At 41.1% G+C, this 16,040-nt stretch overlaps 1 protein-coding gene across 1 annotated transcript; it reads left to right on the top strand.

The window, feature by feature from the left end:
* The first annotated feature begins 5,349 nt into the window (after positions 1-5,349).
* On the top strand, positions 5,350-8,034 carry LOC131237668 (stem-specific protein TSJT1-like). Its single transcript, XM_058235558.1, has 5 exons — positions 5,350-5,658; positions 5,770-6,010; positions 6,768-6,888; positions 7,085-7,191; positions 7,784-8,034. Exons 1-5 carry the CDS (start codon positions 5,456-5,458, stop codon positions 7,817-7,819), a joined length of 708 nt encoding a protein of 235 aa, XP_058091541.1. The 5' UTR covers positions 5,350-5,455; the 3' UTR covers positions 7,820-8,034.
* The last annotated feature ends 8,006 nt before the right edge of the window (positions 8,035-16,040 follow it).

Raw genomic sequence — 16,040 nt, 5'->3', positions numbered from 1 at the left:
TGGATGATGAGAAAACACAAATATCGGCTTGATCCAAAACTTCTATGCTTCTGAGAAGTGTTCAACGGTATGAGCTCAATTTACACAGTTTCCTCTAATGCAGTCCACTTGACTTTTGGATATGCTTTAATTATGGTCTCTTTCCCAAAAAAGAGCCGGTAAAACTGATGAATCATTAGGTGTAATCAGATGGTCAATATCCCTAAGCCAAGATTTCCGAGCTAGTCTCCGTCAACAGCTGGTCCACATGTACAGGTGTACACTAATCTCTAGGGGTGTACACAGAGTTAAACCGAGTCGAGTCGGCTTGGTCACTGGCTGACCTCAGCTTGAACTCGGCTCTGCTCGGTCCTCGAGCCTAACTGGCTAGCTCGGCTCGGTTCGGTCAGTAGCTTGGGCCAGCTCGAGTTAAGTTCAAGCAGAGTTTGCCATTGAGGCATTTCCGCAAACACTTGAACTGCAACTTCAAAATCCCACTGTTTTACAAATAGAGACAATTGTTTTATAGGTGTTTTATCAAAAACCTTCTAAGCAACATAAAAACCAAGAAAAACAAAGAGAAAAAAGAGAACTCCATGGCCAATAGGCGGATGCATATGAGGTGAAGAAGCAGGAGCTGATGGCAGAGAATGCTGACTTGTAGGCATTATTACGTTCAATGCAAGTAGTTACCTTGTATTTATTATTATTCCCACTTATATTCAATGGAAGTTTCAGAAACTACTTATTTGAGAAGACAATAGTTATGTATGCTTGGTAAAGAAACTATCTTAGATTCAAAATTACGTTGTTTATTGCAGATTTTGCCTCTCTTTTGACCAGAAAAATACATGTGCATATAGCTCCGAGTTCGATTCGAGTTGGATTCAATCTGAGTCGAGTCGAGCTGGGGCCTGCTCGTACTCGGCTTGAACTCATTTTGGAGCTCAAAAAATCAGCTTGACTCGGCTTAAATTCAGCTTCAAACTGAGTCGAATCGAGCTTTTTCGAGTCGAGTCGAGCGAGCTAACTGAGCTAGCTCGGTTTGTGTACACCCCTAGTCTAGTCCGGTTTGTGCCAAGCTTGACTCGGCTGGGCCATTAGCGAACTCGGCTCGGCTTGGTCCTTAAGCCTAACTAGTCAACTTGGCTCAGGATAGTTCGAGCCAAGATCGAGTTGAGTTCGCTTGTGCAGCATTTTCACAAGCATATGGACTACACATTCAAATTCTCACTCTATGTAAAATTGCAGCAACAGTTTTACAAGTATTTCATCAAACACCTTGTAGGCAAGGTCAAAATCAAGAACAAAAATGGTATTTCTTTCGTTCACATACCTTCCTTGCACCGGCTGATACTTCGTTGAGTCATTTCATCAAACACTTGGTGAGCAACATCAATATCAAAGTAACCGAGTCACCAAACTATTTCGATCCGAGTTCGATTTGAGTTGGGGTTCGATCCAAGTCGAGTCGAGCTCAGCCAACCTCAAACTCAGTTTGAAATTTATTCGAGCTCAAAAATCAGCTCGACTCGGCTTGAACTCAGTTTTGAACCGAGTGGAGCGCGCTAACCGAGCTAACTCGGTTCATGTACAGCCCTATCCACATATAGGAAATCGCTTGTAGGCCATGTGAACAACAGCGACTTGGGAGTGCAGCCTACAAACACTGTCCGAAAGGGAAGGAGAGGTAAGAGAAGGAGATGATAAAGGATGCGGATTGGGTACTACCGTGGCATAACCCAAGTTTGGCACATGAGGGGCTCTAAGGGGCCTACTGTGATTCATCTTTCTTTCTTTCCTTCTTTTTCTTCTTCTTCTTCTTCTTCTTCTTTTAAATTTTTTTAATTTTTTAAAATCATTTAAGGTATGAGCCAAAAATGACGTAGATACAAGGCTCAAGTAGACCACACCACAGGAAGGAAACATAGGTGTTACCGTTGAAACCTTTCTAAGATCGACGGTGATGCTTATTTGTCATCCAACCTGTTTATAAGATGCAAAGGAAGGGAATTCAATCCCCCTTTCGTGGTCAACTTTGTCTTGAACAGCCTCATTTTTTAGAATCATGCCCCAAAATGACCTAGCAAAATAGATGGGCGGCATTTATAAAATCCATACATCACGGTGAGCCTCCACCTAGCCCTTGTCAGGACCATTTTTCCCCGTTATTTTAGGATATGAGGCAGATCTAAGGCTTAAGCAAACCACACTACAGGAAGCATCCACAATAATAATACCCACCAATGGAACCTTCCTAGGGTCCACTGTGATGTTTAATTGCTCACCCAGCCTGTTCATAACGTTAGAGCTGTACACGAGGTAAACTGGATCAGTTTGACCCAAGCTTGGTTTGACTTGTTTATGTGACATCCCCTGTTTGAGCTTTACACGAGCTGAGTTTCAAGCCCATTTCTTCTGTTTGAGCTTGTCTGGTTCTGATTACACGAACTTGAGCTTGGTTTGGTATGGTCCAAATATCCTAACCGATCCATTACAACTTTCCTAGAGTCAACTGTAATGTTTATTTACAATCCAACATCACGGTGGACCCATGTAGCTTCTCACTGCAGGAACTTCCTGTCGTAGTCCGGCGGACTCACAGGGTGCACCATGCTGAGTAAACTCTGTGGGGCCCATCATTTTTTTTTACACACGCACACATACCCCCACACACTCATGCCGTTGTGGGATTTCACCACCCATGGATGCTTGAACCCTTGACAACCCCTGAGAGTCTACCACCGGAGCAAGAGTAAGGATCCACCATGGTATACGTGTCTTATCCACGCCGTCCATCAATTGTATCAGCTCATTTTAATACATAAAGCTGAAATTGTAGCATGTCCAAAGCTTAAGTGGACCACACCACATGTAATAGTGGGGATAATGACATCCACCTTTGAAAACTTCCAAAGTCCCACACTGACGTTTATTTGTCATCTAACCTGTTCCCAAGGTCACAGCGACATGGATGAAATATCAGATCGATCCAAAACTTCTGTGCCCCCAAGAAGTTTTCAACGGTAGGAAACGGTGGGCCCCACATAGTTTACTCTACACGCAATCCGGGTCCCTTTCCTTCAACGTCGCCGACTACGATGTTATCCAAAAGCTTCCATAGAAACGATCAGATATTGCAACTGCATCCATCGGTGAAATACAGCCATCAATTTCTGACATGCATGTCCTATATGTGTAATATCTAGTTATTCAAAAAGGTGGGCCATATCAAGATAATAAACTTAAATGAAAATTAGGCCCATCCACTCATTCATCAATATCCAACATTCAGATCAATGGATAGCCAATGGTATGAGTTAGTATACCCGAGTGTCTGCATAGCGTAAAATTTCAGCTTGATTTATATATGAAGTGATAATCATGAAGCGGTCCACCTTTTTAAAGGATTGAATTTTACACTCATGAGAGAAAAATGGCTGCACCATGTCCAGTGTACTAGATATGTTTCTTGCATAGGCTAAGGTAGAAGTCAGTTTACCAACTCCAGACTATTACCTGATGGCGGAAGCGGATTGCGTACTGAGTAACTCAGTACCCTTAGCGTACTGAGTAAACTCTGTGGGGCCCACCTTAATTCATGCATTTTATTCAACCCGTTCATCCATTTTACCAGATAATTTTAGGGCTTTGGCCCAAAAATAAATCCTATAAAAAGATCGAGTGGACCACACCAACGCAAACAGTGTGAATTAGACTTTGAAAAGTTCTTAGGGGCCACAGAAGTTTTAGATCAAGCTGATATTTGTTTTTTTCCCTTCATCCATTTCTATTTGATCTTATTAACAGGTTGGATGAAAAATAAACATTACTGCGTGCCTCAGAAAGGTTTCAACGGTGGAAACCAATACTTCCACTGTTTCATGTGGTATGGTCCAGTTGAGGTGTGGATTATACTTCAATTTTGATCTCAACGCCTAAAATGATCTCTAAAAACGGATGGACGGCGTGGATAAACCACATGCATTCAAAGTGGGCCCAACATAGTTTACTCAGTACGATAAGAGCGTACTGAGTAACTCAGTACACAATCCGATTTCCCTGATGGCCTGGTGACGGACTACCGAAGTTAGAAATTGGAATGGATAATTGTAACCACATCCCTATAGATTCTGACAATTGTAAAAACCTCCCCGTAGGTTTGAATTATTGTAAATACCACCTCGACGCGTGGGGAATCTGCAGTGAATGGACCTAAACTATACTACAGACGTCCTATTTCGGGTTATTGGTTGGGTCGGTCGGTCGGTCGGTTTAAGCCGTCTGGCCAGAGATCCTGTGGGCCCACCGTGATGCATTTGTTTATCCACGCTGTTCATCCATTTTCTTATATCATTTTAAGGTATGAGCCATAAAATAAAGCAGATCCAACGCTCAAGTGGATCACACCAAATAGTGAGCTCGGTTGCATTAAATGCAAGAGTAATCTCTGGCGTGGTCCACTTGAAAGTTGGATCTGCTTCATTTTAGGGCTTCTACCTGAAAATGAAGTGAGAAAATGGATGGACGGCATGGATAAAGTGAACCCCACAGGACTCTGATCGGACGGCTTATTGTCCGACCGGGTTCGGACGCAATCCGTGTCCGTTTACAACTCCCCCAGATTGGAATGATCGGATCGTTCCGATGGAGACCCGGCCGGCCTACCACTTTTTCTTGCAGAATGACTTTCTTAGTAGCCCGCGGACTACCAATTCATTTATTATTATTATTATTATTATTATTTTTTAATTTTAGTAGTATCATTTAGACGTGGGACATGACCATATTAATTTATTATGATATATTGTAATGATAACCAATCCCCTATACGCAACGGCACCACAGCTTCTAGTCACCGTCCACGACATCCATACCATAAGGAAGTGGGCCCCACATGAAAATCGTGCATCTCGAAAATCAAGGTGATCCACCTGTATGTTGAATCAAGACCGTTGGTTTTCCTTTGATTCCATCAGTATGGTCCATCTGATACGTGGACTAACCTGATTTTGCACCATCTGATCTTCACAGCGAGGTTATGAGAATGAATGCAATTAGCTAATGTGATACATATTGCAAGATAGATCAAAGCCATTCATCAAGTGGGGCTCACGAAGATCATGGCCCAAATATCAAGCCAGCTAATATAACACATGGGCCAAAGGTATACTTGTGTCGAATATAGATAACTGTTCATGTTTCTTATGTATACATGCGTCCCACTCAATGACATGAACAACCTAATTCCTAATCATGGGACTGCGTGATGAATGGTGTAGATCATGCACACGTGCAGCACGTGTGGCACCACTGGCATCTTAGTCTTACCATTTCCAATGTAGAATTATAAATAAGTCTTTCCATGGGCTCCATGAAGCTCCTCATTGTTTGGGACTCTGTTAGTAGTATCCCATCTTCCACACCTTGTTTTCCTCTTTATCATCATCTTCATTTTCTTTGAAGGCCAATAAATATGTTGGCGATTTTCAGCGGCGCTATCATAAGGGCTCCTGAAGAGCTTATCCAAGCCGGTAATCGAACTCCTACGCCGAAAAAATCAGCCTCCAATCTCATTGATTCTTTCCTACAACACTCCCCTTCAAGTGTAACGATTAACATGGGCCCAACCATGTCTATGTGCTACACTTATGATAATCAAACTTCATTACAACCAAGGTATCATCATCATTACTATGAAATATTTATATCATCATCATTATTATGAAATATTTATATTATCATCATTGTCATCGTTATTGTTATCATTATTTTGTTCGAATTCTATAGGTCATTCGCGGTGAAAGATGAGATATTTTGCTTGTTTAAGGGGACTTTGGAGAACTTAGCGAGGCTAAAACAACAATATGGTCTAGGGAAGAACGCGAACGAGGTTGTTTTGGTGATGGAAGCATACAAAGCTCTTAGAGACCGGGCCCCTTACTCGGCTAACCACATGGTGGCCCACCTAGCTGGCCAGTTCGCATTTATCATCTTCGACAAGACTACCTCCGCCATCTTCGTCGCATCTGTGAGTGTGTTAAAACATATACACATATACATATATACATATCTATATATATTTATATAAATGCATATGTAGTTTAGTTAGCGTATGCACCTTGATTTATTTTCATGGACTCATTTTCCATTTTGAATTGCAATTTAACTAACACTCGAAATGGAAAACGGGTGTAAGAAAGCAAAAGAGGATAGGGTAGATGGTGGCTTCATGTACACATACGAAATTGATAAGGTCTGAAATGGGCTTCACATGATGCATGTGGAACGTCCACTCCAACCATCGTGCAAACCCTTCCTTTTTTAACTATGTCCCCAAAAATCAAGTTGAAAAGAAACTCAAGTGGACCATACGAGCAGGAAGAGTTGAGAAGGGAACAGCATCATTGGTATTCACTAGGCCCCACTGAAGATTCAAAATACCCTTATTTTTATTGCATCCTTTGATATGGGACAGATGTTTCAAGTGAATGGATTGGATTGCATATATACAACAGGTGGGCCCTCCATGAAATCAAGGGTGATCATCCTTTCTCAACTGTCTCTTAAGTTGTAGCCCACCTGAACCATGGGTTGGTGTCATTATTGGGCCATGACCAAACAAGGTAGGGATTGCACAATTTTACGGGTGAATGTCTTACATGCATCACATGGGGCCCACCACACATAGATATGCATGCATGCATGTATGTATATGTCTATGTGTGTGTATGAATGCTATTGGTATCGATGATGATGATGTTTACACGCACATATATGTTGAATAGGATCAAGATGGCAAGGTTCCATTATTCTGGGGAATAACTGCTGATGGGTATCTTGCTTTCTCCGGCGATGTCGATGTACTCAAAGGGGCTTGTGGAAAATCACTAGCATCATTTCCTCCAGGTGATTTTGCCTCTCTCTCTCTCTCTCTCTCTCTCTCTCTCTCTCTCTCTCTCTCTATATATATATATATATATATATATATATATATATATGAAATGGAATAAATATGGATTATTTGGATGTGAATGGTTACATTCACAAAAGGATATGTGCATATAAATCACATTAATTTATTCATTATTTTAAATAAATTTAGGGTGTTTTTTCTCATCGGCAATGGAGCTTAGAAGCTATGAACATCCAAAGAACAAGGTGACAGCCGAGCCTGCTACCGAGGAGGAGATATGTGGTGCAACCTTTAAGGTATTACACTCAGGCCATGATGGTATTTTTATTTTATATATGGAAATGCTAATGACCTTGCCTTACCAATGTATCTAAGGCTCCTAACTGACACGTGGATGGCCAATTACTGATCTAGACAAGCTATGGTGGAAAAGAGCACTCTTATTGGATTATCCTGGCCCATTGAACTCTGGAGATTTTGCTACAACCATCCATTTTTAAAACTAGTTATGGATTGGATGGTTAGCAACATCAAACTAAGGTGCTTCTTTGAAATCACAAGCAGTCCATGGTGGGCCTATTCAAATATGAATAACAGTATGTATGCATGCATGCATGTGCATCATGGGGTTATTATTTTAGTAATCTCAAATTCATTGGTGGGTGTTTTTTTACTTCAATGTTTTCTCAGATTGAGAGGCCAAAGCTTAAAATGAGATTTTCTGAAATCCCATTTGAGATAAGAGGCCCATGTATGTGTATACAGATATGTATGTATGCACACATCTATGTATGTGGATTTATTCAGTATACTACAGAAAAAAAAATTAAAAAATAAAATAAAATTCATTGATGTGTATTGTATGTACATGTTTTGTGTTCTTTTCAGGTTGAGGGGCCCCATGTATGCGCAACCATGGAATGAAACTGACCTTTTCTCTTCTGATGTTGTAAGCATTGTAATTTTAGTGGGTGTCTCTCTCTCTCTCTCTCTCTCTCTCTCTCTCTCTCTCTCTCATGTTTGGTGTTTGTTGGATGAATCTGTAAGATATGATAAATTAGAAAGCACGGTTTCTGTGATGGTTTGGTTTGTAGAAAGGTATGAAAGGTGAATGGGCCTTTTCAAAGGCTCTCCGTCAATCACGGGAATCACTGTCTTGCTTGCATCATTCATATATATGAAAATGGGCCGGATCTGAAATGGCCCAGTCCAATTTGGGCCGGGTCCTGTCTGAGCGGAGTGATGGACCCGCGGTTTTCAAAAAAGGTGCCCATGATATTTTAATCTGCACCGTTGGTGTCGTGCACACCACTGTGGATGTATCATGCACTGAAAATGTCCAATTTCAGACATCGTTGTATTTCTCTGTACAGGACACACATTCAACGGTTAAGATTTTCCCGTTGAGGATATGTCCGAGGAATAGTCCATCCACGGTGTGACGCACTAGATCAATGGTTTCAAGTGCAGGTGGGCCCATCTCTCTCTCATTTTTTTTTTTCTCTCTCCTTGTTTTTATCATAGTGGCATACTCATGGAAAACGACATTTTAGTTACATCATTAGCATTGTAAGTTCCACTATCTTTGCAAATCAAACATAAAAAAAAAGGGTAGGGTGGATTATGCACTTTGATTATTTACTATAATACTAGCTTTCACTCTCTCTCTCTCTCTCTCTCTCTCTCTCTCTCTCTCTCTATCTCTCTTTGCATGGTACGCGCAAGTTTAATCTAGATCGTTGGTCTGTTGGGTCCCATGGTGATGGACTTTGCGCGAAGATTATTAAAATTTCAATTTGTGGCCTATAGCTAGATGCTCAAGAAGAGAAATACAGCAATGACCAAATACAACTGAAAAGAAAAATCCCCTGGATTGGTTGGTTGGAACTTGCAATCTGATAGATTTTTATTTTATTTTATTTTATTTTATTTTGAGGCACGGTTCATACATGATATGATTCAAAACCAATGGTCTGGATTACCTAACGATTGAGTCCGTTTGTTAGAATAAAATAGCTTGTGTACAGTCCAAAGGTGCGAATCAGAGTATCTCCCCCGATATAATCTAAGTTTGGGGTCATTGTCTAATAAAATTTCTTCTCCACTTTCAACCACACGGCAATTGGTTTGGTGACTTTGGACTTTGAAGAAAGGTTGCCTTGCCGACCTTCAACTTTGAGAGTGATTGTTTTAGAAAATCATCTGATGGAAGGGTCTACTACCTTTGATCTATGTCTTACAAACCCATGATTTGGATTTATGGTAAGAAAAAGGTTAGATTTTCAATCTAATCATCCATAAAGTAGATTAATTCAGGGACTGTTTAGACCTTGACTAGTTAGTTCAGGACATGCTTCCTCCCTAGGTTTTATATATCTATTCTTTATGTCCACATAAACAAACAAGAGAAAAAAAACAAGTTATCTACTTTATTAATATTTTATTTTATACAATTGTAAGGACTTGAAATCTTCTTTAAACAAAGTTAAGATTTGCTTGTCATATGATATCTACCAGACTAGTCCTTGTTGGGAAACTGCAGAAGCACATATAGTTGAATTAAACAAAGCACTTACAATCGCACAACTAAGTCCAAACACAAATAATTCGAATTTATATGGAAGAACTCTTACGGAAAAAAAATCATGGCATAAAGTGATGGGTATGCGCTATAAAAGTAAAAAATTACAAGAGATGGAGAGTTACCAATTCAAACAAGCCTTGAATCTAACTCACGAGCCAAGTTATGCCCTTGAAACCTTTACTAACAAATTAGAAATCCTAGAACTCATCTTCTTACTCCAAAATTACAATTACAGCCAATATATATAGCATTGCAATCGGAATAAGAAAGAAATCCCGAACTTACTCAACTCTGTGCATGCGCTCAATGGGACTTTGATGGTATAGACAGACCTATTGAAGGCCTCGATAGCATCAAACTTTGATAACATCGAGTATTGACATTAAAACATTTCAGCAACCAACATGTAATTTTCAGAATTTTCTAATGGAATCGAGTGGTCTATCAATGGCATCAACAATTCTTGTTGCTTACAGATTTAAAACATCAACAACATTCTCTTACATCCACAAGCACCATATATTCCGATGTACCACGAATGTTACGGTCTATTTTTTAGAGCTACAAATGTGACTTGTTCAACCTTCAAATGCCCTTTCTCATACACCCAGATCCATAGTTCAACTGGCAAACTTGAGTGGAGATACCTCGTTTCAACACTTGAGGTCGTGGTATCAATCCCTAGTGAGGGTGGCTAACATGGAGTGTGTGTACTGACATGGGTGTGTACTAACAAGCTAACCCCCGCCGCCCCCAAAAAAAAAAAAAAAAAAACAAAACCTTTCTCACATCTCACATATGTGAAGTTGTACAAAAATGTATTTGCCATTCATGTCAAAGTATTTCATTATACACTTCACATGTGTTATATGTGTTGTTGTACATATTCAAGCACCCTTTATGTAATACTGTATAATCTCAATTGACACACATGAGGCGCATAGATGTTAAGTTTTCAATTTACACTACACAAGCAGCATAGCTACCAAGTTTTCAATCCACACTTGTACCATCATATGCCTAATAATCCTAACTCATTTTGCGTGCTTCATGAACAACATAAAAATAATAAATTTGGTTCCACCTTACCTAAATAGATAAGATCTGGACAAGCTGTTAAAGACTCGCTATCATAACCTTTCAATTCATGGCATGAAAAATGAGCATTAAGAAAGGCTAACTTTTAAATGGTTAAGATCATACAATAGCTGTAATTATTGCAGGACCCTGAATAAGTTTAGACCTAACACAAGGTTTAGAACATGAATACTGATGGCACACATGTTCAAATGCCAGATCACTAAAAGCTCCCAATGGGTCAAGTCAATGGGCGCATTTCTCATCACTTGCACACACATTTACATGCAGTGCACACACGTGTATTTTAGTGGGTCCCACTAAAGATGACCATGAATGAAAAATCCACCTCCTTCACCCAGCACATTAAATATATGGAAAATAGACATTATGGTGTGCTCTACGAATGTTTTAATAGTGAGAATCATTGTCCCCACTGTTATTTTTGGTGTGGTCCACTTAAGCTTTGGATGTAACTCATTTTTTGGGTTCGTGCTCTAAAATGATCTAGCCAAATGGATGAACGGTGTGGATATAATAAATACATAATTGTGAGGCCTATGTAACGTTGATCTCCTTTGAACTTATGAACTCGGACCTAGGAGCATTAGTGCTCGTCTTCGCACCACATGTACCTACACCAGTCAGGTCGATGGTGTGTGGTATACCAGCCAATACACTTTTAAAAAAAGGGAGCTCGAGCTCGACTGGGTAGGGAGTCAGCTAAAAGAAGGCGTTTTTACTTTATAAAAAAAAGGTAGGTATGCATATATAATTAACTAAGGTATATAAAGTGAGTTAACTGAGCTAGCTCGACTCGTGTCCAGCTCTTAAGCCATCCATTGTTTTCTTAAAAGGTGGGCATCTATGGATTGGATGGGCCTGATCTTTAGCCCAATGATATTTTATGGTGGGTCCCACCATTTTCACAGCTGTGATGTCATTCACACTTGGAAAGTCGTCATGTGATATGGGTGGTTGATTAAGCCAAATTACAAATGATTGTACATGACCATTGATCTTTTTATCTTATATTAATTCCTTTTGACCATAGATATCTTATCATATGGCAATTCAAATCATCAATGATTCCAAGGTAGATGGGCCATCATTGGACGGTTAGGATCATCCAAATTTTTTGCGTTATGATATAGTGGCATGTGAAAAATCATGATTGGAATATCTTACTCATGATCAATCTTGGGCCTTTTACAGTTGAAGTCATGCTACTATTTTATCTTTTTCTCAATAGCCATTTTCAGACCAAAATTTAACGGTTTAGATTGTGTCATTATCCATAGAAACTTGGACCAAATCAAACCAATGTTCTGATCATTACACCTTGGCTCCACATGTACAATTAAAACCAAGTCTACTGTGCATTGCCTTGGAGGATCATACCAATACCTACCTACTGGAGTGCCACGTGGCGTGTACAAGGCATCAAACCCGTCCAACGAGTGTCTCCCATCATAATTAGTACATGAAACAAATATCAGACTGATCTACCCATTGGGTGGGTCACACCATAAAAAAATATAAAATGACCCAATAAACCTCCAAATTCAAGTGTCGGGTCCATCTAACGGTTCAGTCTGAGGGATCGGGCCGGGCTTGGTTTCAGTAGATTTTAACTAGCCTATTTAACAAACGGTTCGGGTCAAGATGAACCTGGCTTGGTGGGCGGCTCGCGGGTCTACTTCATTCTCTCTTCCACCTTATATATTACCTCTAGTCCGTTGATCTGGTGGAATGTGGCCCACCTGATGACTGGACCATCCTTGTGGTTAGGGAAGAGATATGGACGGACCATGAGCTCAGTCACATTTTTCTTTCAAAATAGCTGGCTCCTATATATGTGGGAAGAGCATGAAATACTCTGAGCTGTGTGGGGCTACCGTCATGTGTGTGTGTGACATCCACTTCATCCAACAGTTGAGAAACCTCATATTACATCCGTATCCCAAAACTCAGGTGGGCCACAGCACATAAGAGTGGGGATGGGATGCTCACCGTAGAAACATTCACGTGACCGCTGTGTTTTTTATATGCCATCCAATCCGTTCATCAGGTGATACCCACTAGGATGAAGACATCCCCAAAAGTAAGCATGATCCAAGACTCAGGTGGGCCACACTCCATTAGGTTATAGGTTATATGTGTGATTTTATATTGTTCCACTGGTGTGGCCAACCTCAGCATTGAATCCTTCTGATATTTGTTATGCACGATGAAAATGTAATGGCACAACTGATGGACAGAGTGGATATTTCACAAATACATCAGGGTGGCCCCACAGAGTTTGAGTTTTTGAGACGCAGCCAGCTTATCCATCTATTGAAGAACTGAGCCCAATATGGTGTTGAATCTGTCGGGCCGGCCCACCATATTCCATCGGGTCTTAATCCGTACCCAAGGCTAGACCCGACTCATTTTATCATCAGGCATCAAAACTCATGACCAGTGCCAACCCATAGACCTTTCTCCTTAGCCCAGATCCGGCCAAATGTGGGCTGGGCCCAGGCCCGCTTATGGATATTTAAGTCGTTTCATGTCGAAGACCCGATCCAATGGACAGGTGAACCTGACTGTATGTGTTGTGGGCCCCCACCGTGGAGTGGTATTTGATAAACATCCTGTTGATTGACATATCCTAACTGTTCAATTGGGGGCCGAATAGATGATTACTGGATGGAATCCAAACCGTGCATCAGGTGTCCCACCCAACGTTCACCAAACCGACCGCAGGGAACAATGTAAAATCACACCTAAAATCTTTAAATTTATGTGGTGTGGCCCACCTGAATTATGGGATGCCCTTGTGTTACGCAGCTGACGAATGGATTGGATGGATGGAATATACACAGCATGTTGGGCCCCACAGACAATCTGGAAGTTTGTACGGTGGGCGTCCCCTCCCATTGCTCCCAGTTGCCCCTATGGGCCAGCCCATTTAAGTTTTAGGTTAGCATGGGCCTGACGCGCTGGTATGCGTCTGATGGACGGTTTGTATGTCGCTGAAACAATGGGTTAGCTTGTGGAGCTGCCGGTTTCCCGGTTATATTGGGCCTGGCCTGGGCCTATTTTAAGACAAAAAATGATGGGTTGGGTCCATTTTAATATAAATTACTTTGGCCCACCTTAATCCCAAATATAGGCCCAGTTAGCCTTCCATCCTTTGGGCTTGGACCTAACTTTGAGGTGTGTGGCCCATATCCAAAAATGTAATTTGGGCTCAAAATTACATGGATGTAGTGGGCCATGGTCAGGCCCAAACATTTAAGACTCGGACAAGACCAAGTCAACTCGAATTCGGATTAGTTTTGATTAGAGCTGCGCAGGATCTAACCCGAATTGACGGATCCGAAAGCCAGCATCGGGTCGAATCGAGTAGACTCACTTAGATCCGACCGCACATCGAGTCGAGTTCGGGTCAGTAGCCAATCCGATCCGGTCGAGTAGTATAAATAATTTTTTTGTAAAACTTTTACTTTTACCCCTCCCTACTCGAGTGACGCCGCACGAGGTCCTTCTTTCTCTCCTCCATTCTCTCCCGATTTCCCTCTTCTCCTTCTTTCTCTCCTCATTTCTCCCCTCTCTCCCGATTTCCCACCTGTTTCCTTCCTAGGACGAGAATCTCCGGCTCGGCTTGACTCAGCCCAGTCCGAATCCACCGGATAGACTCGACTTGATCTGACTCGGTTTCCTCGTTAGACTTGGTTCGAGTTAGGCCAGTAAGGATATTCAAATCGGATCGAGTCAGCCTTGCTGGACTCGGTCCCGGATCGGATTGAGTTCGGGTCAAGTTCTTGGAAAAATTGGATCGAGTGGAGTTGGACCGAATCTGGTCCGACTCGACTCGATGCCCACCTCTAGTTTGGGCTCAGAATTACATGGATGTACTGGGCCACGGTCAGGCCCAAATGTTTAAGACTCGGACGAGACTAAGTCAACTCGGGTTTCCATACATCCTGGTTGGTTCCATCTTTTAAATGATTGGATGCCATATATAAAAAATGTGGGCCCCACACAAAATATGGACGGTTTTAAACGGTTGGCTATCCAATTCCATCCATTCCGTGTTGTGGGCCCGCCTGAGTTTTGGGATCGAGGAGAACCTGAGGAGGAGCACATGATGAACGGATTGGATGCTCTGCATACATTGCAGTGAGCCCACAAAATCCTTTGTAAGCTAATCTTAGCTTACAAAACTTCGGAGTGGACCCGACCTCTCATACGAATATCTACAGCCATTCACGGTAGTTGGCTCATTGTGAACTCAGAAATTGTACGTGTGGCTTGCTAAATGCAAATGAAACCGGCCAGATGATGGAGCCCACTTCATATCGGTTATATATAACGGAATTCATTGTGACCTCAAGCAATGAAATGGTTGGATTAGTAACGGGCTTTTTAAAGATTTCTCCGGCTACTTAGCCATCAATTATGCATAATAAAGTGATTTATAAAGAGAAGGGTTCATCCTTTTAATGGTTTTTTTTTTTTTTTTTGAAATCCTTCGAAGAAATGATTTTCATTTAAACATGTGATACTTTACACCATTCAATACTAAGAAAATATAATTAAAAATAATTAAAATTACTCAAGCCAATCAACTAAATAAATAAGTTTAATTACATTTGATTAGAAATGTAAATGATAAAAAGAAAAGGAAAAATAAAATAAAATAACTGAAAACAATTTATTTATCATGAAATGGTCGTTAGAAAGGATTGTTTGTTCGTAGTAAGAAGATCGTCGGGTATGAAAGCTGGATCGCGTGCTCCACTAACTTCATGGGTAGATGATCATCAAGAATGATAATCCGTTCGATCATTGCTATTGAGATTATGTTATGTGATGCAGTCATGGTCAGTTGTGATCATCTGTTTACCACACGACTGGCTTCGTGGCTGGACAGTTGGATCACAACAGTTTGTTTGTTGTTCAAGACTGAGTTCTGTAGTTAAACAGTCGATGGCAGGCAGATTTTCAATGGTCGGTTCATTGCACGGCTAGGCTTCACAGCAAATAGTCATAAGGAAATGATAGTTCGTTCACCGCACAACAGAGCTTTACAGGCAAGTTGGTCGTAAAAATAAATGATCGATCGTTCATCACTTAGCCACACACTAGGTAGTAGGAAGGTCGGTAGGGTGACAACCTATAAGTCACTATAGGTCTTCACGTTGTGGTGAGATAGTCTTGGGAACGACTATTCACTTGTCACTAGGATCTTGGCTCCGAGCTGTCGTGGGGTGACTACCTGCTTGTCACTAGATTGGGCTCCATGGCAAAGTAGCCTTGGTTAAACAATGACTTGTTCAAAAGTTGGTCGAGCTTTATAGGGAAGTTGTTGAGTAACATCCCTAGGCACATGGTAAGATGGCCCTGTTGGTCGTTTGTTTGAAAATTAGAGATCTTTTAAAGTCCAATCATATGATCACGGACATAGGATGCCTAATTACCTTATTCTAATATAAT

This window comes from Magnolia sinica, chromosome 2 (genome assembly GCF_029962835.1).
Source record: "Magnolia sinica isolate HGM2019 chromosome 2, MsV1, whole genome shotgun sequence".
In the NCBI taxonomy this organism is placed as follows: Eukaryota; Viridiplantae; Streptophyta; class Magnoliopsida; order Magnoliales; family Magnoliaceae; genus Magnolia; species Magnolia sinica.
The sequence above is the reverse complement of the archived record's forward strand: the minus strand, read 5'-3'. Positions and strand labels throughout refer to the sequence as shown.